A 24,513-nucleotide genomic window follows, 5' to 3' on the forward strand; every position below is an offset into this window, starting at 1 on the left:
ACTAGGAGATTATTTTTAATTTATTCTTTATTCATAATCTTGAGGGTGTTTATAAGACAAAATGTCAGAAATTTGGCCCCCTGGGAAAATTCTTCTGAGTGTACTTAGTGATAATTGACAAAAGCTGTGCTTTTCATGTTTTTATTCCATAAAAATAAAGGTATTATTGCTATTCTCTAAATTTATTTTTTAAAAAAAATGTGGAAAAGGTGATTTACAAAAATTAATTTTATTGTGCTAATTTTCCTTTGCTCTAATGCTAAGTATATGAAAAGGAACACAGTACACCAAAGCATCGAGTTACTTTTTCAAATTACTGATATTTAGTAACATTAATCCTTTTCTTCTTTTATGACGCTAGTAAACTTGGGTCAAAATGGTATGATTTGGTAATATGTCTCTTGATTAGCTTGTTTTTGTTCTTTTATAAAGTGATTGTTAGGGCTGATTCACCCGTCTCATATGATGTCTCTATTTCAGCTCAGGCATTAATTTCAAATCTTAGTCCAAAAATGGCTTCTCTGCTGATGAATTTCTTTTAACAGAAGTTTCGTTCCTTTAGAAATAGGCAATTATTACACAACTCTCATACATCCTATTGAAAGTGGAAATCCTGTGCATTTAGTTCCTGGCTCTTATAATATGGCATTATTGCAAAGCCATCATTTTAGCTATCAGTTTTGCTGGAACAGAACAGATGGCCTGTTAATTTCTTCCAGGTGGAGCTCTGTATTGTTACTGTATAGTCTGATGTGTTTCTTGTAGTACTTTGTAAACTGAGACAAGGTACAAAGTGCTTGGCTGTTCCTTGTATTTAGAAGGGTCACTTCAATATGGTTAGAGCATTTTATACTTATAAAGGACCTCACACCAGGGAATATTATAAGCATTTTAGAATAATTAACCTATTCTGTGAGGTTAATATCTCAGCTCTCTGTGGATAGAAGTCTCTCTCTCTATCTTTTTTAACACTGATAACCAGGACTGTCTATAAAACATGACGGTTAAAGGGCTAGATCTGAAACCGTATTATCACACGTGAGTCTTCTCTCTTGTACTTGATTGACAAAATACCCAAACTCTCTGAAGTTTAGTTACCTCATCTGGTAAACAGAGATCATAAAGGTGATGGTGGTAATAGATTTGTGAGATTGTTGTGAGGATTAAATGACAAAATCCATATGAAGCTCTGGTTTAGTATGATCCATTTGTTAGGTACTCAGTTAACAGAAAACTTAGCAACACATAGATTGTTTAGGAAGCATTGTCTTCTGTGTAACACAGCCAAAGCAAGTAACAGTCATCATATAATTAATGAGAGCCTTAATTTTGCAAATTGTCAGTTCTCTACAATTTCAGGAACCAGAGAATTGCATATTTATGTAGAAGCCGAATAAGGTTAGAGAGGCTTTCTATTGAAAATATTCAGAAATGAAACACAGTTGCATTAGAGAGGAAGGGTTCTTGGGACTGAGAAAGAACGGTGTGGGTCAAATTCCCATTTTAAAATTCTTCGCTGTTATCAGTTTTTCTTTCAATTTGCAATACTTTGTGGCTTGAGTTGAGGAGATAAACTTACATCATGCAATTATGAGATGTGCAGTATGAAAAAATATGGAGCAAAACTACTATTTATTATTAAATTGTTTTGATTAATTGATCAACTTCTTCAATTTTTCTAACTTTATATTACTTCATGTATTCAGATCCAAGTTGAAAAGTAATTCATTTATGAAGATAAAACGTATGTATTAAAAAAGTGAATGTAAGAAAAATTTAGGTATTATGTATTAGTGAATTTACATGAGTTAATCTACGGTTGATTTTTTATTTCACTTTTTTTGGATAACTGACATTTCTACCTTAACTGCACTGTGTTGAAGGGAAGGTGAGTGGCATTTGAAAACTGCCAGAATTTGGCGTTATATTTGTAGGGCATTTTAAAGTGCCCTTTCTTCTTTGTTCTAAAAGGCAGACATTGGTAAGGTGGAATGGTCATCCTCCTTTTCAGAGTAATATTTGTCAGTGGACTTTTCAGAAATGCATTCCCAATAGTTAGCTTTTTTATTTTATTTTATTTTTTTAACTCTACAGATGGAAGATAAGCAACAATGCCCCTTATTGGACTTGATCACTGGATTTTCTTCAGGTGGATCTGTTTATCATTAGATAAAGTCCATTAAAAGACACTGCAGTTCAATTATTTTTATGTAGAAGTATTTCTTTTCTTTTGGGATGGTAGAGGTCATTTTCACTTCTAATTTATGATAATTTGATTTATTGTTTCTTGCATTACTGTTATTAGTTCTATTGGACTTATAATGTAATATTTTCACTAAAAACAATGTCGATGCTGACCAATACACAGATGAATTAAGGCCTGTAGAAGTGGTAAATATGTTTTAAAATTACCTTGTGCCACATCTCCCTCACTCCTCAGCCATACCTAATTCAAAATTAAAAAACAGTAACAATAACAACATATGTTTAGCCATGACTCAAGTTTAAGGAAGTTTAACAAGTGCTGACTTTTTCTGATGACACTATGATACTTTGTTTTTGGTTTTTAAATGAAATTTAAAAAAGAAGCTTTGCTGTTTCTGCTTTCCATGAGCTCTAATCGAATTTGCCTAATCTGCTTGTTGGATAAGCCACCAGTCATGGTCCATTAAATTTATAGAAATAGACCAGGATTTGGTAGATTCATGTTTGAGTTCCAGGTCTTTACATCACACAGTGTAACAATGGTAATTCATTTCATCTCTTTATACAGTCAACCAGTTTTTCAAAAAATTACTGTAAAATCTGTTTTAGCCATCTAAAATAATGGATGTAAAAGCCCAATGAAAAGTATAATACATTATATAAATATAAGAAAGCAAATCTAGGGTCATAGAAGATAACCTTTCTAAGTGATAGATGCCCCATAATTGTTTTCTTGATAACTATTGTTAGGTTATTAGTTTGTAAGTTTCAATATGGCTATGTTCCAGGCCATCCTTTGTATGTTTATTTCAGTTGTGAGCAATATATGTGGTTTGTCACATGGCAGTTATCTTTTTAACGTTTAGTTCATAGGGAAAAATACCAATATCCATTCACATTATGGTTTGCTTATTATTATGAACAAGAAGCAGCATTTCTGTGTTCATAAACAAAAGCTAAAGAAATACTCCATTTCTCAAATACAAAAATATTTTTAAGAATACATTTTCAAGTGAAGTCATCACCAGTGCTCTAGAAAATGTTCTATACTGTATATTCAGAATCCACTTTCTATCCAGAAACAGATAAGTGGTTTTATTGAAAAAGTAGGTCAAGAAAATAGTCATTTATGAATGATTATTGCATTGTATATAATTAATTATAGTGTTAGTAGAATGGTACTTCTGTTATCTGAATTGAAATGTTTTTCATTTTTTGTTCCTTATTTCTAGGTTTTATTTGCAACTGCAGTTACATATTGCATGAAGTATGTTAGGGCTTTAATGAATGGAAAACCTTGAAGAACGTGTCCCTGAGTTTTATCATCATTTAGAAACATCTATTTAAAGTTGATTTAGGATTTTAAACATTCATTCCCTGCAAACAGAAACAGGCCTTTTCTAAGGGAAATAGGGTGTTTAGCCCAGACCTCAAGTTCAAAAAAAGGATTCACAAATAAGCTTTCAATGTCATCTGTGAATGGGATTAAAGATAGATGCAGTATATTCAAATGTACTATAATTAAAGAACTTTTAAAGGACACTCCTTTGTTTTGAAAAATATTCTGAGAACCTCAGCAATGAAGGTTGCCCAGGACTCTTTCTTTTTTCTCCGCCCCCCCAGATTTATTGAGGTATAATTGGCAAAAAAAAGTTGTATATTCTTAAGGTAAACAACATGATGTTTTGATATACATAAACATTGTGAAATTACCACAATAAAGTTAATTAACATATCCACCACCTCACACAGTGAACATTTCTTTTTGTGGTGAGAACATGTAAGATTTGCTTTCTTAGCAAATTTCAAGCATACATTACAGCATTATTAAATAGAGTGACCATGCTGTAATTAGATCTCCAGAAATTATTCATCTGACATAACTGTACTCTTTGTATTTTCTGACCAAAATCTTCCCCATCCTTCAGCTCATGACAACCACCATTCTATTCTATGCTCAGCTTCTGTGATTTCCACCTTTTCAGATTCCACATATAGGTAAGACCATTTGTCTTTCTGTGCCTGACTTATTTCACTTAGCATAATGTTCTCCAGGTTCATCCGTGCTGTTGCAAATAACAGGATTTCCTTCTTTTTTTAAGGCTGAATAATTTTTCATTGCATCTACATATCACCTTATTATATATGTTACATATTACACATGTGTCTCACGTTTTCTTTATCCATTCATCTATCAATGGACACTGAGGTTTCCATATCTTAGCAATGTGAATAATTCTGCAATGAACATGAGAGTACAGACATATCTTTGAGATAATTATTTCCTTTGGATATATACCCTGAAGTGGGATTGCTGGATCATTTGGCAATAATCATTGCTGGATTATTTGTAATTTTTTAAGGAAATTTCATATTGTTTTCATAATGGCTGTATCAATTTACATTTTCACCAACCGTGTACAAGGGTTCCCTTTCTCCAAATCCTCATAAACACTTGTTATCTTTTGACTTTTTAATAATAGTCATTCTAGTAAGTGTAAGATGATAGTTCATTGTGGTTTTGATCTGCATTTCCCTGATAGTTAGTGATACTGAGCATTTTTTCATATATCCATTAGCCATCTCTATGTCTTCTTTTGAAAAGTATCTGTTCAGATCCTTTGCCCATGTCTTAGTATGTTGGGCTGCTGTAACAAAATACCTTAGACTGGGTAATTTATAAACAGTAAAAATTCATTCTCACAGTTATAGAGGCTGGCAAGTCCAAGATCAGGACCCCAACATATTTAGTGTCTGCTGAATCTGCTCTCATGACCTAATTACCTCCTAAAGGCCCTACATCCCAACACCACTGCACTGGAGATTAAGTTTCAACATATAAATTTTGGGGGGACACAGACATTCAGACCATAGCAGCCCAGCTTTAAATCTGGTTATCTGTTTTATTGTTACTGAGTTGTTTGATTCCTTATATATTTTGGACATTAACCCTTCATCAGACATGTGGTTTGCGAATATTGTCTCCCATTTTTCAGGTTGTCTGTTCACTATGTTCATTATATTCCCTTTACTGTGCAGAAGTTTTTTAGTTTGTCACAATCCCATTTGTCAATTTTTGCTTTTGTTGCCAGTGATTTTGGGGTCATAGCTAAAAAAACCTTGCCCAGACCAATGTCAATTTTCCCTATGTTATCTTCAAGTAGTTTTATATTTTCTGGCCATAAATCTAAGTCTTCAGTCAATTTGGGGTTGAATTTTTTATATGGTGTGATATAAAGGTTCAATTTCATTTTTCTGCATGCATATATCCAGTTTTCCCAATGCCATTTATTGAGGAGACTATCCTTTCCCCGTGCATGTTCTTGGTATAGTAGTTGAAGATCAATTGACCATAAATGTGCAGATTTATTTCTGGGCCCTCTATTCTGTTCCATTTTGTCTGTGCATCTGTTTTTATGCCGTTACCATACTGTCTTGATTACTATAGCTTTGTAACATATTTTGAAGTCAGGTAGTACGAGGCCTCCACATTTGTTCTTCTTGCTCATGATTGCTTTGGCAACCTGGATGATCTATCCATTGTTGAACATGAAGTATTGAAATCCCCTACTAATATTGTACTGCTGTCTATTTTTCCCTGCAGTTCTATTAATATTTGCTTTATATGTTTAGATGCTCCAACGTTGAGTTCATATATATTTACAATTGTTATATACTCTTGATGAATTGACCACTTTATCATTATATAATAACCTTCTTTGTCTCTGGTGATAGTTTTTAACTAAAGTTCTATTACATTTGATATAGATCAGCCAGCCCTGATCTCATTTGGTTGCCATTTTCATTGAACATATTTTTGTATCTTTCACTTTCAGCTTGTGTGTGTCCTTATACCTAAAGTGAGTCTCTTATAGGCAGCATTTAGTTGTATCTTATTTTTTTAATCCATTAAACCACTCTATGACTTTTTATCAGAAAATATATTTCATTTACATTTAAAGTGATTATTGATAGATAAGGACTTACCACTGCCCTTTTGATAATTGTTTTCTGACTGTTTCAAAATTTTCTTCCTTTTTTGTTCTCTTCCTTATAATTTAATGATATTTTGTAAGTATATGTTTTGATTCCTTTCTCTTTAACGTTTTTATATCTACTACAGTTTTCTTTGTCTGTGCGTGTTGTTACTATGGAGCTCACATAAAACATCTTATAGTTACAAAAAGCTACTTTTAGCTAACAATTTAACTTTGACTGCATTCAAAAACATGGAGCCTGGGGCGAAGAAGTAGGCCTGTTGCTGGGGTCCAAAGTGAACTTGAAATTGAGTGCCTACTTTATTCTCCTTTCACCGTGCAGAGAGTATCTCTTTCCAAGCTGTACTGTGTGGGTTTGAGGGAGAGTTGATAGGGGTAATGTGAAACTGTCCTTCCTAACTTCTTTATTGAAGGCCTGTTGCTGGGGTCCAAAGTGAACTTGAAATTGAGTGCCTACTTTATTCTCCTTTCACCATGCAGAGAGTATCTCTTTCCAAGCTATACTGTGTGGGTTTGAGGGAGAGTTGATAGGGGTAATGTGAAACTGTCCTTCCTAACTTCTTTATTGAATTTTTTTCTTATTTCTATGCTTTACCTAGGTGCTATAGCCTATATTACATATATACCAGGTTTTGGATTGCTTACCTCTTGTGAAAGTATTTTTGTACATAGATAGTTGTTCAAATTGATGTTTCTATGAGAAGACAAGCTGGAAATACCTATTCCACTATCTTGGTGACTTCTGAAAATCCTACGACCCATTTAATTTCAAAGATGTTCAGGAGAAAGGATTCCAAATAAGAAAAAATGAATGATTTTTTTTCTTCACCTCTATAACAGGAAAACTACTTTTTCAGAAATGAGTGTGAGATGTGAAAAGCCTGCTTGGAGGATCTCTCTTTCCTGTGCCTAAGAAGCTTGTGTGGTGTGAGGGCCCCAGTGAACATGAGGAGGGGGAAAGGAAGACTCAAGGGGAGTGGGATGCCTTGGCAGGTCTCCCCATAAAATGGATTCTGAACGCCAACAAAAGTATCCCCAAATAAGTGCTTTTATACTTTTATACAACATGTAATGACTTTCTAAGCACAGTCAGAACCACACCAGAGAGAATCATGTGCTAAAATACTGACTAAAAAAAAATCTTTCCTCAGATACAAGATGGGACATTGCATTATTCCAGACACAAGTGTACACATGGACACAAACATATTTGTGACCATAGTTTTTTTTTTTTAAATGAGTTTTATTTATTTATTTTTATTTTTTGTTGAGAGATTATTTATTATACACTTGTGGAGTACAAAGTTGACTATCAATAGTTGCATACAATGTATGATGGTCAAATCAGGATAATTAGCTTATTCATCATTAAAATATGTTATCATTCTTTGTGTCCCTTAACCAATTTCTCATTAACCCCTTCCCTCTCCTCCTCCCCTCCCCGTTTCCATCTCTAATGACCACAGTTCTGTTCTCTCTTTCTAAGAGTTCAATGTATTGTGATTGTGTAGTGTTGTGATTGTTTTTTAGAGTAAAGCTATAAAAGAAATGTGATATGATTAATAATGATTCTGGAGGTAAATGATGCTAGGACAAGTCATGGGATCAAGTCTGGTCAATGATAAATCTGTCTGGAACAAATTTCTACAGAACTTCTTTATTAGGATTGGGAAAAGAACAGACTGTGGGAAGCCTCAGGACTGTGAAAGCCAATGGAGTATCTCTCCAACTCTACCGCTCACCTATCTCTCTTTCAATGGAAGATTTCTCTTTAATGTAAGTGTATTAGTCCATCTCTGTTGCTTATATCAAAATACCTGAAACTGGGTAATTTATAAGAAAATGAAATTTATTTCTTACAGTTTCAGAGGCTGGGAAGTCCAAAGTCCAGGGAACATATATGGTGAAAGCCTTATTCCTGGGAGATGACTCTTTGTGGCAATGCAGGGTATCACACGGTGAAATGGCATGAACAAGAGAGAGACTAACCTCCTCACTTGAGAAACCCTCTATGAAAATCAATGGAACATTCTCCTTAAATCCTGCTTGTTAATGAATTTACTGGTTAACCTCATTAGTTCTAATGAAATGGCATGAACAAGAGAGAGACTAACCTCCTCACTTGAGAAACCCTCTATGAAAATCAATGGGACATTCTCCTTCAATCCTGCTTGTTAATGAATTTACTGGTTAACCTCATTAGTTCTATTGAGCTATAACTGCTCGTGAGTTAAAATATGAAGTATAAAGACTAAGCATGCATCACACTTTTTTATTACTTCCAAATTATTGTATAATACATTTTCAGAGAGTCAGAAAAAAGATCTCTAATCAAATAAATAAATCAGGTAAAAATGTTAGTTCCTTCTGTAAGGATAAAAAAATAGGAATCAAATATCTGTATGCCTTTGTGTGGGTATGTGTGTGTATAGAGAGAGAGTGAGCAAGAGAGAGTGAATGAAAATTTAAATTGTATATATATTTCTGTATTTAATACCTAAAATAAAATATTTTGACAAAATACTTTTAAATTTTTCTGTTTATTTTTCTCTCACAATACCTGCATAGTCTAAAGTATTTTTTTTAATCTGAGCATTTTAATTTATAAATAATAATTTTATTTTTAAATTAGAATTTTATATTTCAAATTTAGGGAGGAGTTGAGTTTTAATTACTTGTATATGGATTATCCATGGCAGATTTTGATTTTAGACTTTGTTTCCTCTTTGCTATTCTTTGTTTCCTCTTTGCTATTCTTTTCCCTGAAAGTCAATGGGTTAGGCTAAATGATGCAAACTGATTTTAATATTAAATTCAGGGAAGAGTGAGTTTTACCATTTTGGATCTTATACAGGGTTTTCTTAATGCTACAGCATAGATAAACAAAAAGTTGACTCTGTAACTACTAAGTAAATTAAGACACATTTACCCTCAATTACACATTTAGTGCATATTTTCCCTCCTTTCTACTAATCTAAACTAAGTCAGTGTTCATAATGGCTATACATGCACCTGAGAAGTCATCTGTGGCATTTATGTCTGCTTTACAACTCATTTATTCTTACTGTTTATCTCATCTTTCATGTATCGATGTTAGTGTTGTGGTAGAAAACTAAAGCCCTGCTTCAGACTTCTTAGTAGCACTGTCTGAGTCAGTGTCAGCATTTATTTAGAGATGTTTAACAATTTATCAGTTTTACTTTAGGAATTTCTTTCTTTGATGAGAGAAGTACCTTGGTTTTTCACAAGTTAATATTTATAAAATCACTGTAATGGGAGCATTGATTTCTAGCTTGCTTCTAGATTATGGTTCTGAAAATAAAGCTCTGCATAGGGCACAGGAAAAGCTTACTCTGACAATCAGCGTGAGCTATTGTGGCCATGATTTATGAAAAACTGACAAAAAGTAAATGTAATACGTGGCCTAAATGCATTTCCAGGTGTGTCATTTTCTGTGGAAGGGATGATTCACTGCAGTAAACATATATACGAGTTCTGTTTGAGTTTATCTTTTATTCTCACTCAAAATATTTTGGAAAGCAATTATAAAGAAATGCTCATTATGCAAAATCCAAAGTTTATTGTTTCTACTTGGTGCTAAATTTTAAAATGTATATGTAAAATTGGATAAAATTTTAATTGTGCTAGCAGTAAGTTTGAAAAACTAATTTGGTGATGTTTATAATAAGGAAAATTCACTAGGATATCTATACACTGTAATTATTTTTACTAAAAGAAATGCAGAAATATAAACAGACACCCATCCACATGTGGCTGATTTTATTTCTCCACATGGCGTTATTGGCTGTTATTAAGAGACAACTAATCAAGTTGGATAGATATTTCTTGAAATGATGCATGGTACGCAGTGCATGCTTTCATTGTGCTTCCTGCCATTATGGAATAACGTGTCTTATTTGGAAATACAATGATCATTTCTGTTAAATCACGCTCAGTCAGCTCACATAATAACACCTATATTTTGTGAATTATTTCAGATTTCAGAGAGCTATGCCTTCCTACCAAGAGAAGCGGTGACACGATTTCTAATGAGCTGCTCAGAGTGCCAGAAAAGAATGCATTTAAACCCAGATGGAACAGATCATAAAGGTAGCCACAGTGTCAAAGAGTGAGATTTAAAGTAATTTTATTCATAATGGCAATTTATATCTCACATTTTTATAAAAATGTGGTGGACTGAAACAGTTCAACAAGTCAGATCATCTCATTTATTCAACTTAGAAGCAGTGAATTTTGAATATCCACTTATGAAGTAATTCAGTGCCCACTCTTAGAAGAAAGACAGTTTCAACTGTGGCAAATAACTTTTTTCCCCCTATAATAATGTTTTAATTTTCATTTATTATATGTATTTCATGGTATTTTAGATATATTCAGCAAAGAAATTGATTTTAACAATGTCTTTTAAATCTACCGACTCCTTATATCTAAAAATCATGCATAATATAGAGTTCCTTCAGTGAAAATTTTTACAAAAAATTACTATTTGGCTTCAGCTTTCACTAAAAAGTAATCTAGATTGTTTTCATACATATGAATTTTTCTCAGAGATTAAATTAATTTCAGAGACACATTTAGGCTAGTCCATTCCCATGTGTTGAAGGATGAGTAGCTCAGACAAAAAGAAAAATTCTTTTAGCATTAAGTACATATGACTACAGATAGTAGTTGTATAGCAAAGGAGAAAAATACAAATAATTGTGTTTAATCACATTAACTTTATTCATTTTTACGCAGGATATTTAAATCTCCCCTACAGTTAGAAATGATTAATTTATCCATGCTGTTCATTTGTGTTGATACACGTTTATAGATCCTTGCCAGTTATTTTTTCTGCAATCCATCTACAATGCTGCCAAGCTTTTAAACACGAATCTAGAATCCTATTTCAATTTGGACAAACTGGATCATTCTGAAGTTATAGGTAAAATAGAATATTCCTTTCATTACCCATGAAAAATGTTTTATTGCAGATAATGGAAAACCTCCCACGTTGGTGACCAGTATGATTGACTACAACATGCCAATCACCATGGCCTATATGAAGCACATGAAACTGCAGCTGCTAAACTCACAGCAAGATGAGGTAAAATGAAAACATCTACGTTTGCATCACTTACAAATTGGGATGGAATTGATAACCATGGCTATCACATTAAGCATGATGGCATTTTGAAGAGAGTAATTTATTTTTTAATTAAAGGAATGTCACCAGGGTTGCACAGATGGAGAAAGTGGATGGAGATTCCTAGTCTGTGATGCAGTCTCTGTCTTGACACATGTATCTTAGTGTCGTGTGGGGATTTCTTGACTCCCAAGGAAGATTTATTTTCCTTAGCAGACTGCCATTAAGCTAGCCTTGGTAAAGTGTTTAGAAAGTTCAGGGGGAAAAATTTCAGACTAAAGTATCTCAAATATATAAGCTTCTGAGAAATTGTTAAGTACTAAGGTTATTTTGCCTGGCAATCCAAAACAAAAAACAAAAAACCAACAACATAGAATTAATAGGTATTTCAAGTTTAGTCATTTCTCCACCATTCAAATCTTGCATATATTTTTACAGTTATTTTTCAGTTAACCACTATTGTATATATTTCTTTGTTTACTTCTTTGCATTTTCTAGAGATGATTTACGGTGATTTTACTTAATGGGAGGTATTTTGATGTTTCGAATTATTCTATTTAATTTGTATAGTGAGAATCTAACAATGTGCTGGCATTTATTAGACACAAAATGTATATTTGTTGACATTCTCTAGGGTCCTAGTTAGCTACCCATTTTGGTTGAAGTAACTCAAAGGTAGGGACTAATTTATATATGTGCCCTGTTTATATTCTCCAAAAGACGTAGCAACAGCAAATACACAATAGGGGCTTAGTGAATCATTGTTAACTAGTTAGTAGCCATTAATTAATAGAAACATTCAAATTATTTATATTAGGAACAGGAACTCAAGCTAATACAATTTTTCCTCCTCGAAATTTCCCTAGAATAGAAAATGTGGTTAAATATTTATTTTTCAAACAGCATTATTTGGTAAGGTATCATTAAATTCTTATAAAATTACTTTATTGAGCTAACTTTCTTCATAAAACTCAAAGATTTTGTTTTCCTCTGTATTTGAGTAGGTTTAAACTCAAGTCTGTATTTATAAAATTGTTTGACCTCAATAGACTTTATTCAAGGTACTCTTTTTAAAAAGATCCTTATTAGCTCAATGGCAGTATCAGATTACATATTACCAGATGGCTACATATAAAAGATTGAATAAATTGTAATAAAATCATTGGGTTAAAGACACCAGAGATAATTAAGAAAATATTAATGTCTATCCATTCCAGAGAGTGAAAAACATTATTTCCATGATACATTACATAATAGAAAAAAAATTTTACAAGTGTCTCAAAAACTTGTCAGAAATGTCAAATTATTTGTAGGAAACTCATTTAGATATTGATATGTTTATTTCTAGGCCAAAAAGTAAGAAAATCAACTTTGTGCCAACCATACAGCTCACATATGCTGATCCCTTCTGGCTTCTAAAAAAATCACAAGTATTTTACACAAAAGAAATAGATCCTTTTAAATTATAACTGGATTAGGAAAATAACTCTTATCCATACATTTTGAAAATACTAAATTGGATGTACATCACTTTAAACATATTTAGGTACATGACTAGTTATATTATTTACAAAATTTTAGAAAATTGTGATTATTTAAAGATAGGAAGGGGGTTAACTGAGGTAAGTCAGATTAAAATGGAATTCAAGTGAGATATTCCTTTATGATAAATTATATTTAAATTAGAATAAGCATTAATTCAATCAGTTCAACTGGTATTTACTGAGTACTTTCTATGTACCTGACACTCCTGCAGTTAAGTTAACAAAAATCCCACCTTTATGAAGCTTATCTTCTAGTGGATAGAACAGACAATAAAGAAAATAAATAATAAATGTATTTATATAAGAAGATGGTAGGTGCTATTAAGAGAAATAAAGGCGGCCAGTAGTGGGAATCCCTTTAGAACGAGGGATCACAATGTTAAATGTCTTCATTGGGAAGGTATCATTTGAGCAGAACTGAAGGAAATGAGGTGCATAAATATCAGAGAGATATAGTGTGAGGTTCTTTAGGCAGGTGCATGCTTGGTAGCTGTAGGAGCAGCAAGATAGTCAACGTGGTTGGAGAATATGAACAAAGAGAATAATAGGAAAGGAGTTTAGAGAGAGAATTGAAAGCCGGATCCTGCAGGGCCTTATAATTTAAGAACCTTTGTATTTTACTCTTAGTATGGGGAGTCATTGGAGGGTTTTCAGCAGGGAAGTCATGTGATTTGATTTATATTTTAATAGAATCATGTGGGCTACGTTTTTACTAACAGACTGAAGAGGAGAAAAGTGGATTCAGGGACACCAATAGGAGGTTATTACAGAAATCAGTGTGGGTATAGTTAACAAAACCTTTCCTCTTCTGCATGAGAATTTGGCCTTTGGGCAGCTTTCTAGCTTTGACCTATTAAAATTGAAATGGCAACTATGTTACTAGGCAACCTTGCTAATACCAAAAATGATCCCAATTGGTAAACTATATCAGAAGACTAGAAATAACATGGTAAGAATCAACTTAGGTTTCCCTGAGTGGGATGCTTCTTACCTTAGAAGCACTAACTGGAGTTATAAGAGATTTTGTCCCTTTGGGGACATGAGACTTTGCCAGGTTCTCAACCCACCCAGTAAGATTACTGTCTTCTTGCACCTTGGCTATCACTGGGAGACCAAAAAAAAAATAGGTCTTGTTAACCATGCTATATGACTGCTACAAGGGCTACTAAGAGAAATAACTGATGTTATCCTGCTGGCAAGCTGGTTCCCTTACCAAATTGTTCTAGATGAATCTAATCAATGGTAGTCTTGTAAGTATACATTTTGGACTAACAAGAGCCCCTAACTGATGTTATCCTGCTGGCAAGCTGGTTCCCTTACCAAATTGTTCTAGATGAATCTAATTAATGGTAGTCTTGTAAGTATACATTTTGGACTAACAAGAGCCCTGATGGGTGTTTCAGGTGTAGGAAGGAAGATGACAGTGGCTTGGATCAGATGGGTAGTAGTTAAGGTAGTAAAAAGTCAATTTATGAATATATTTTAATATTTGCTGATTTAAGATTTGATATGGAGTATGAAAGAAAGTCAAGAGCCTATGATGACATCAATGCTTTTAATTTGAGCAAGTAGTGTAGAATGGTATTAACTAGTATAGGAAGCACCGTGGATAGAACAGATTTGAAGTATGATATTAGAAGTTCAATTGTGAGCTCTTTACTAGAAATCCAGGTAGATTTAAGATATTTATTAGATATTCAAGTAGATTTGTCAATTAGAAAGTTGATGTGGAATTAAGAACAAAGAGCTATGCTGGACCTAAGACCAGACATCATCAGCAGTTCGTATTTAGAACCATGTTCCTGGAGGCATTACCAAGGTAACAAGTGTGAGATGAGGAAGAAGCACAGTGACTTTGACTTAGAAAACTAAATGTTATGACATCTAGAAGATCAGGAGAAACTAACAGAAGATACTGTTAAAGAGCAGCCAGTGTATTAGCAGGAAAATCAGGAGAGTTTGTGAACTAGAAGAAAATTGAAGAAAGTTTTACAAGGAGTCTAGAGTAATCTATTGAGTCAAATCAGCTAAGTCAATTAAAAAGAAGACTGAGGACTGAATTTGTATTCATCCTCGTGAAAGTCAATTGTGTTCTTGACAGGAGCAGTGTTGTGGAATGGTAGGGATAAAAGCCTGATTGGAGTGGGTATAAGAGAGTATTGGAGGCAGCAAGGTCATTGGAAGAGTTTTGCTCTGGAGGGGAGCAGAGAAAGAGGCAGTAGCTGGTGGGGAATGGGAACAGGAGGTGCTTGTTATGTTTATTTTTTTAAGATCAGAAGTAATAGCATATTTGCATGTTCGTGGGAATCATGTTGTGGAGGTAAAAAATAATGCAGGAAAAAGGAAGAATTGGTGAAGTGATATCCTTGGCATTATTAGGGATAGTTTCTTGTGCAAAATTGGGAGAATTGCCTTTAGAATGGAGCACAGAGAGGAGAGATCAGATAGTGGTAGATGGATGGAAATGGTGACGGAGCTAGTAGAAGCATTCTTCTTTTTGCTTCTAATTCCTCAGGAAAAAAGGAAGTAAGAGTTAGGATGTTTTAGAATGTGTTGGAAGTTTGAGAAAAGAAGAGGATGTGAGAAGTAGAAATCTAGACAGTGTGAAGTGAATGTACCAGGAAAATGGCTCTTTTTTGAATTTCATGTTGTTATATTTAGAGTGAAATCATTTAAATGATTGCTTGTCTCCACATTCACCTATACAGGAGCATGGGTTCACCTATATAGGAGAGTAAGGGGAAAATTGGAATTAATCTTGTTTTGGGTCTTATCAAAAGAATGGAGGTGTTATACAGGGTATGATTAAAATGACAGGCTATGGAATTTTAACACATGAGAAGGTAAGTGAGGTCATGAGAGGTGGGGCAGGAGGGAGGCAAGTCAATAAAAAAGGATTAGGAACATTGGATTATGAATATCAGTGGGATGGAAATTTTGTTTTGGCTGGAATATTAGAGGAAGTGATCTAAAAATTTTGAGATGCTGTGCAGAGAGTGAGATGCTTGAAATCAGGATTATGGAAGATTTGCAGCTATTGATCATGGAATGCCTACAACATGATTGTGAGGGCAATGTGACTGAAAAGGGTGGAGGACCAGATCATTGGGGAAGAATTCATGGAAATGAGAAGTAAGGATGCTTCCAGAGTTACTGAAATCTCCAAGGCTTGAAGCATGAGTCATATCAACGTGAGTGAAAGGGAGCCTGAACAAAACTCAGAGGAAGGTGGAGGACCAACTTGGGGATTAGTAGATAATTGTACCAAATAGAGGGTAATATTCTTTAGGGTAAATTTTGTTAATTATTTTGTAAATAGGACAATTTTTTTAAAAAAGCCTTGTGGAATGAAAGCAGAAACTCTATTTTATACTCCAGAGGCTTTATCTATATTATCTAATTTAATCCTTACAACAACTAATACATTGTTCTGTCTCCACTTTGAAGATGGGAAACGAAGGCTTTGAGCTAATCAAACTTACTCTAGTGGTAAAGCTAATACCGAGCAGATCAGATATTTCAACCTAGGTTTGGAGACTTCAGAGCCTGAGATCCTCCCAATGTACAGCACAAATGTTTTAAATTATTACTAACTATTCACTTTATTGAAACCAATTATTGTAAATAAGGTGGTATGGTGTAGCCCAAAGGGGAAAAAGTAGATGGTTTTCAGTTATCTATTGCTGTGTATCTCCATCAAAATTTGGCAGCTTAACACACAATGATTTATTATTTCTCGTTATTCTGTGGATTAAGAAGTCAGATAGGACTTACCAAGGTATTTCTTTTGTTACTCATGGCCTAAACTAGCACCACTTCCTCAGTTACACTCAAGTGGCAGCTGGACTGGGCTTCATGGTCAAGGAAAGCTTTGGAAAATTTGTGGCTTCTCGATGCTCCTTTAATGACCTCTCTCTACAAGTGGCTAGCTTGAGCCTCAGTGCAGTAATCTTAAGGTAGTCAGATTTCTTGTATGGCACTTGGCTTCTAAGAGACAGGAAGCAGGAGCTCCCTGGTCATCTGGGACTGACATAGCATCACTCATGCCACACTCTACTGGCCAAAGCAAATAACAAAGCCAGCTCATTTCAAGGAGAGGGAAAATAGACACTGCCTCTTGTTCTGAGCAGTGGCACCCACGTGCAGGGAGGGAAGGGACTGATGGCAACCATCCTTGGAAACTATCCAATACAATAGCCAATAACCGTAAAAAAAATACTCACCTTCTAATATTAGCCAGAACAAATTTTTAATGAATTAATTTGTTATGTGGGAATTACCACATTGAGAAAGATTTTACAAAATACTATATCTAAACTAAGATCAATTGACTTTCTTATAAATTGTTAGTGAGACTCTAAACTGGAACAAACTTTCTGGGGGAGAGTTAGACAATAATTCTTAAAAACTTTTTAAAGATGTTTATATGCTTTGACTAGAATTTTATACTAATGAATTTGATGTATGAAACAATTTATATATCAGGAAGCTTACTGCATTGCTAATAGTGAATTTTCAAGATCTAACAGTGAGAGATTGTCAAATCTGCACTGCTCAGTATGATAGTCACTAGCCACATGTATATGTTTAAATTTAATGGAAAATTAATTAAAATGAACTAAAACTAAAAATTCAGTTCTTAAGTCACACTAGCCACATTTCAAGTGCTGAATAGCCATGTGTGGCTAGTTGCTATCCTACTGAATAGCAAATGTGATAGAGCAATTCCATCATTGTAGAATATTTTCTTGAACAGCACTGGGCAAATAACCAGCATCAGAGACACCTGGAGAGCTTATTGAACATGTTGCAGGATCCCCATCCCCAAAGATTCTAATTCTCGGTCTGATATGTGGCACACTCATGCACACTAAGGTTTGAGGTGGTGCACCTCATATAAATGCCAGTAATACAGGCTTTAATTTGACTTGAGCATAATATAAGTGAAAACAAAAACAAAAAACTGCAGAAAGAAGAGATTGGTGGGAGTGATTTTCAAGGACTTTTACAGGAAACACTAGATGCTTCATTGAGTAGTTTATACATTATTTGGTAGACAATGGATATGGCTGCAAATGTATGAGCAGAGAAGTGGCATATTCATAAATGGAAAGATTAATTTGGCAGTAGTTGAGAGGCCAAACTGGTAGGGGAGAAATTGGTGGGGGTGGGCTAAGTAGGAAACTATTATTATATAATTCAGGATATGGGAAAATAAAACTGAACCAATTAAGACAATAGTGGTGGATATCAGGAGGTATATGGCAGAAACTCTTTAGAGGCCATAACTGGAGCTTGGAAACTAACATGACATATGGAGAAGATCAGGGGTCTCTCTTTCAAGCAACTTCTCAAAATAGAAGTAAAAGCTCAATAATGAAGTTTTCTAAAAATAAATAAGTGCCATTATTATTTATTTATTTATCGAAGCATAATTGACTGTACATATCTGTGGGGTACAGCATTGGATATCAATACCTGTGTGCAATATATGATGTACAAGTCAGGATACTTAGTATATTCAACCTTACAAATTGTAATCATTTTTGTGGCTCTTTACCAATTTCTTACTAACCCTCCCTCCCCTCCCCCTTTCCCACCTCTGTTGGCCTCAGTTCTTTAAATGGGAAAAGACTGGAAAGAAAATTGCTACAGTAAAATATTTGTTCTTTTTTTTTTTAAACTAAGTTTCAATATTTTTTAAAAAATTTAAGTTTCGGGGAGGCAGAATTACCATGATAATTGGTAATGGCTTTTGTTATCGTGAGATTTTAGTCACATCAGGAGTAAGCTCGTACTGCATGATATGAGGATTCATTTCTGGTTATCACACAGAACAGAATAGATACTCATGTAGGGAAATATTTAGATGAATTATCTAAAGATAATCATAAATAAAATAACTACTTAATATTGTATCAATCAATTTTTCTGATTCTTCACCCTTAGAAACCTTCAGTAGTTTTTCCTAGTATCATTAGGATTAATTCTAAGTTGATTTTTATAAAAACCACAATCTTATGTTTTATACATCTTTCCTACCTTTTATAAAATATAACAATCAGTTAATAATTAAAATACAACTTACAGAATGAATATGTGCACTTAGTCTCATTAAAGCTTTTTATAAATGTATGACAATTGATATTCTAATAAGGAATAGAATTGAAAAAGTGAGTTTTATTTCATAGGTAATGATGCAGAAAAATATTTAAAACATTCTCAATCATTAAACCACTATAATGATAAATACTTTAAAATAGTGATTTTTTTTTCTTAAATAATAAAAATATATAACAGTACATTTGGTTACATAACCATTTAATCTCATGCCCAAGTTTCTTCAAAAATTTGCTGACAGTAGTGTCATTTATGGTGGTAAAATGTATATTGATTATTCAAAATGTGTTATTGCAGTTTGTACACCATTTCACAGAACAGGGACTGTGACCTGAATCTTTGTGTCTAGCTCTTCTTTAAACATATAATGTACACATATGTTTGCAGTACATATTCCTTTTACATATATGTGCCATAGAAACAATATTATACTAGATTACATGTAATTAGCTTTTGTGCTATATGTAATAAATAATTATAAAGACTATGTTTATGTGTTTATGTGGAACACACAGCATTTTAGAAACGTTGTCAATCACCTTTATCATTATATTTGCATTTATTTTATCTTATTGTATATATTCATGTAAGAAGGGTGAATCTTTTATATTTTAGAATTTCTTATATATTCTACATAGCAATATTAAATAGTTACATTGTGCTTGTTATGTATCTGACATTGTTCTAGCTACTTTAAATGTATTATACCCCCTCAATCCTCATATAGCTCTATATGAATAACTATTATTCCCATTGTGAAAATGAGGAAAATAAGGCACAGAACAGTTGGATGACTTGCTTAAGGTAACACATCTAAACCTGCAGCTGAAAGCACTTTTACCAATCCTCTGAAAAAATAAAGACATCCAAAAGCCTGGCCCAGTGTGTGCGGAGCAGGGAGACATTCAGCAGAGGAGGCAGAAGCTCCGCAGAGACCACACACCGTGCGATGCAGCCACACGACCCAGCAGCCCAGCCAAGTGCATGATGAGCAGAGAGGGAGCTCCCCAGAGGGGCCCAAGACCCGAGGCAACCACACATGCAAGGCACTAGTGGCCAACTGAGCAGACACTGAAGTAGCCATACCAAATTGGCAACCCCAGCAACATCCTACCCAGACAATAGTGTCAAACCTGTGGACTGTGAAACCCCCTACCACACTGACTAAACATCAAAGGAAAGATATCAGAAATGAAAAATCAAGAAAGTACACACCACAGGGTAATAACTATCAAGCTCTAGATCCTATAGAACAAGAAGCCCTTGAAATGTCTGACAAGGAATTTTGAGTGATAATTCTAAGGAAACTGAATGAGATACAAGAAAACTCAGCTAGACAGCATGATGAAATGAGGAAAAGTATACAAGACCTGAAAGAAGAAATGTACAAGGAAATCAATGCCCTGAAAAGGAATATAGCAGAGCTTGCTGAACTGAGACTTCATTCAACAAAATAAAAAACAAAACAAAGAGTTTAAGCAGCGGGCTTGCAGAAGTAGAAGAGAGAACTTCTGACCTTGAAGATGGGCTGTTTGAAATAACACAGGCAGACAAAAAAAAAAAAAAAGAAAGAAAGAAAAAAAAATTGAAGGCATTGAAGAAAATCTGACAGAGAGATCAGATAACCTTAAGTGCTCAAATATCCAAGTCATGGGTATTCCAGAAGGGGAGGAAAAAGGAGATTGCATTGGAAACATATTCAACAAAATAGTGGCAGAAAACTCCCCAGTTATTGGAAAGGACACAGATCTTCAGATTCAGGAAGCTCAAAGATCCCCAAAGGTATTCAATCCAAAGAGGTCTTCTCTAAGACATGTTATAGTCAAATTGGCAAAATGCAAAGACAAAGAGAGAATCTTAAAAGCTGTAAGAGAGAAGTGTCAAATCACCTATAAGGGAGCCCCAACAAGACTAACATCAGATTTTTCATCACAAACCCTAAAAGCCAGAAAGGAATGGGATGATATATTCAAAATACTGAAAGACAGAGATTGCCACCCAAGAATACTCTACCCCACAAGGCTATCCTTCTAAAATGAAGGGCAAATCGTATATTTCTCAGACAAACAAAAACTGTGGGAGTTCACTACCACACGACCACCCTTACAAGAAATTCTCAAGGGAGTACTGGATTTGGTACCTGCAAAATAACTACCACTGCCATAAAAACCTAAGAATAATCAAAATACACTAGTATAATAAGAATGGCATTCATGAAGAGAAAACAAACAAACTAAAAGGCTATCTACAACCCAAGGAACCAACAAATACAGAAAACAAATAGTAAATCAGAAAGAAAGGAACAAAAGACACCTAAGACAACCAAACAATAATCAATAAAATCAACACTTTTGGGGATTAAATTAACACTTTTCAATAACAACTGTTAATGTAAAAGGATTAAATTCCCTAATCAAAAGACACAGACTGGCTGACTGGATTCAAAAGGAGGACCCAACTATATGCTGCCTTCAAGAGACCTACCTCACCCATAAAGACACATTGACTAAGAGTGAAAGGATGGAAAAAGATTTACCATGCAAACAGAAATGAAAAACGAGCTGGAGTAGCTATTCTTATATCTGATAAAATAGACTTTAAACTAAAAACCATAAAAAGAGATAATGAGGGCCAATACATAATGATAAAAGGATTGACCAATAAAGAAGACATAATGATCATAAATATATACACACCCAATGTTGGAGCAGCCAGATTTATAAAACAAACTCTATTAGACCTAAAGAAGGAAATAGACACTAATACCATAATAGCAGGGGACCTGAACACCCCACTGTCAATATTGAACAGACCATCTAGGCAAAGAATCAGCAGAGAAATGTAAGATCTAAACAACACTGTAGACCAATTGGACTTGGCAGATATCTACAGAACATTCCATCCAACAACCTCAGAGTATTCATTCTTCTCATCAGCACATGGATCATTCTCCAGGATACATCACATATTAGTTCACAAATCAAGTCTCAACAAATTTTAAAAAATTGGAATTATCCCATGTATTTTCTCAGACCACAATGGATTAAAATTAGAAATCAATAACAAATGTAATTCTGGAAACTATACAAACATGTGGAAATTAAACAGCATTCTACTTAATGACATATGGGTTCAAGAATAAATCAAACAGGAAATCAAAAAATTTATTGAAACTAATGAAAATAATGATACATCATACCAAAATCTGTAGGATACTGCAAAAGCAGTACTAAGGAGGAAATTTATCACATTAAATGCTTATGTCAGAAGAATGGAAAGATGGGAAGTGAACAACCTAACACTTCACCTTAAAGAACTAGAAAAAAAAGAACAATCCAAACCCAAAGTTAGCAGATGGAAAGAAATCATTAAGATTGGAGCAGAACTTAATGAAATTGAAACCCAAAAACAATACAAAAGATCAATGAATCAAAAAGTTGGTATTTTGAAAAGATAAATAAAATTGACAAACCATTAGCACAACTAACTCAAAAAAGAAGAGAGAAGATCCAAATAACACAAATTAGAAATGAAAAAGGTGATATTACAACTGATACATCTGAAATACAAGGAATCATTTGAGACTACTATAAGCAACTATATGCCAAGAAATTTGAAAATCTTGAGGAAAGACAAATTTCTGGACACACACAAGCTACCAAAACTGAGCCAAGAAGACGTAGAATATCTGAACAGACCAATAACAATAAAGGAGATTGAAGCTGTTATCAGAAGGCTCCCAACAAAGAAAAGCCCAGGACCAGATGGATTCAGAGCCAAATTTTACCAAACATTCAAAGAGGAATTGACACCAATTCTTTACAAACTATTCCAAAAGATTGAAACAGAGGCAAATCTCCCAAACACATTCTATGAAGCAAACATCATCTTGATAACAAAACCATGTAAAGATACAACTAAAAACTAAAACTACAGGCTGATATCCTTGATGAATATAGATGCAAAAATCCTCAAAAAAAAATGCAAGCTAACAGAATACAGCAACACATATGTAAAATTATTCACCATGATCAAGTGGGATTCATTCCAGGGGTGCAAGGTTGGTTCAACATATGCAAATCAATAAATGTGATAGACCATAAAGGTTGGTTCAACATATGCAAATCAATAAATGTGATAGACCATATTAATAAAATCAAACAAAAGGACCATATGTTCATCTCTATAGATGCTGAAAAAGTACTTGATAAAATTCAACACTCATTCATGACAAAGACCCTCTATAAGTTAGGTATAGATGGAATTTATTTCAACATAATTAAAGCCATATATGATAAACCCACTGCCAATATCATCCTGAATGGGGAAAAGCTGACAGCTTTTCCTTTAAGAACAGGAACTAGACATGGATGCCCACTCTCACCACTCCTATTCAACACAGTGTTGCAAGTACTAGCCAGAGCAATCAGAGAAGAGAAGGAAATAAAGGGCATCCAGATTGGAAAAGATGAAGTCAAACTGTCCCTGTTTGCAGATGACATGATCCTATATATCCAACAGCTTAAAGCCTCTACACAAAAACTCTTGGAGTTGATAAATGATTTCAGCAAAGTAGCAGTATACAAAATCAACACACAAATATCACTAGCTTTTCTATTCTCCAATAGTGAACATGGAGAAGGAGAAATCAAGAAAGCTTGCCCATTTACAATAGCCACCAAAAAAATCAAGTAGTTAGGAATTGAGTTAACCAAGGATGTGAAAAATCTCTATAATGAGAACTACAAACCACTGCTGAGAGAAATTAGAGAGGATACAAGAAGATGGAAAGATATCCCATGTTCTTCGATTGGAAGAATCAACATAGTGAAAATGTCCATATTGCCCAAAGTGATATGCAAATTCAATGCAATCCCCATCAAAATTCCAATGACATTTTTCTCAAAAATGGAAAAAACTACCCATACATTTATATGGAATAAGAAAAAAAACATGCATAGCTAAAGCAATGCTGAGCAAAAAAAATAAACAAAACTACCCATACATTTATATGGAATAAGAAAAAAAACATGCATAGCTAAAGCAATGCTGAGCAAAAAAAATAAACCTGGAGGCGTAACACTACCTGACTTTAAACTATACTACAAAGCTATAATAACCAAAACAGCATGATGCTGGCATAAAAACAGACACACATATCAATGGAATAGAATAGAGAATCCAGAAATCAACCCACACACCTACAGCCATCTGATCTTTGACAAAGGCACCAAGCATGTACACTGGGGAAGAGACTACCTCTTCAGCAAATGGTGCTGGGATAACTGGATATCAATATGCAGGAGAATAAAACTAGACTCATACCTTTCACCATATACTAAAGTCGACTCAAAATGGATTAAGGAATTAAATATACACCCTGAAACAATAAAACTTCTTAAAGAAAACATAGGAGAAACACTTCAGGACGTAGGACTCGACACAGACTTCATGAAAACAACCCCAAAAGCATGGGCAACCAAAGAAAAATAAACAAATG

General features: G+C 34.0%; 1 protein-coding gene across 1 annotated transcript in view; it reads left to right on the plus strand.

Annotated features, from left to right (window-relative positions):
- NOL4 (nucleolar protein 4) overlaps window positions 1–24,513 on the plus strand; it is a 288,360-nt gene that overhangs the window by 20,101 nt on the left and 243,746 nt on the right. The window contains exons 2-3 of the mRNA XM_008583526.1: window positions 10,202–10,313; window positions 11,198–11,310. Of these exons, the coding sequence (XP_008581748.1) occupies window positions 10,202–10,313; window positions 11,198–11,310 (225 nt within the window). The remainder of the gene's footprint in view (window positions 1–10,201; window positions 10,314–11,197; window positions 11,311–24,513) is intronic.

This window comes from Galeopterus variegatus, unplaced genomic scaffold (assembly GCF_000696425.1).
Source record: "Galeopterus variegatus unplaced genomic scaffold, G_variegatus-3.0.2 Scaffold2955, whole genome shotgun sequence".
Classification (NCBI taxonomy): Eukaryota; Metazoa; Chordata; class Mammalia; order Dermoptera; family Cynocephalidae; genus Galeopterus; species Galeopterus variegatus.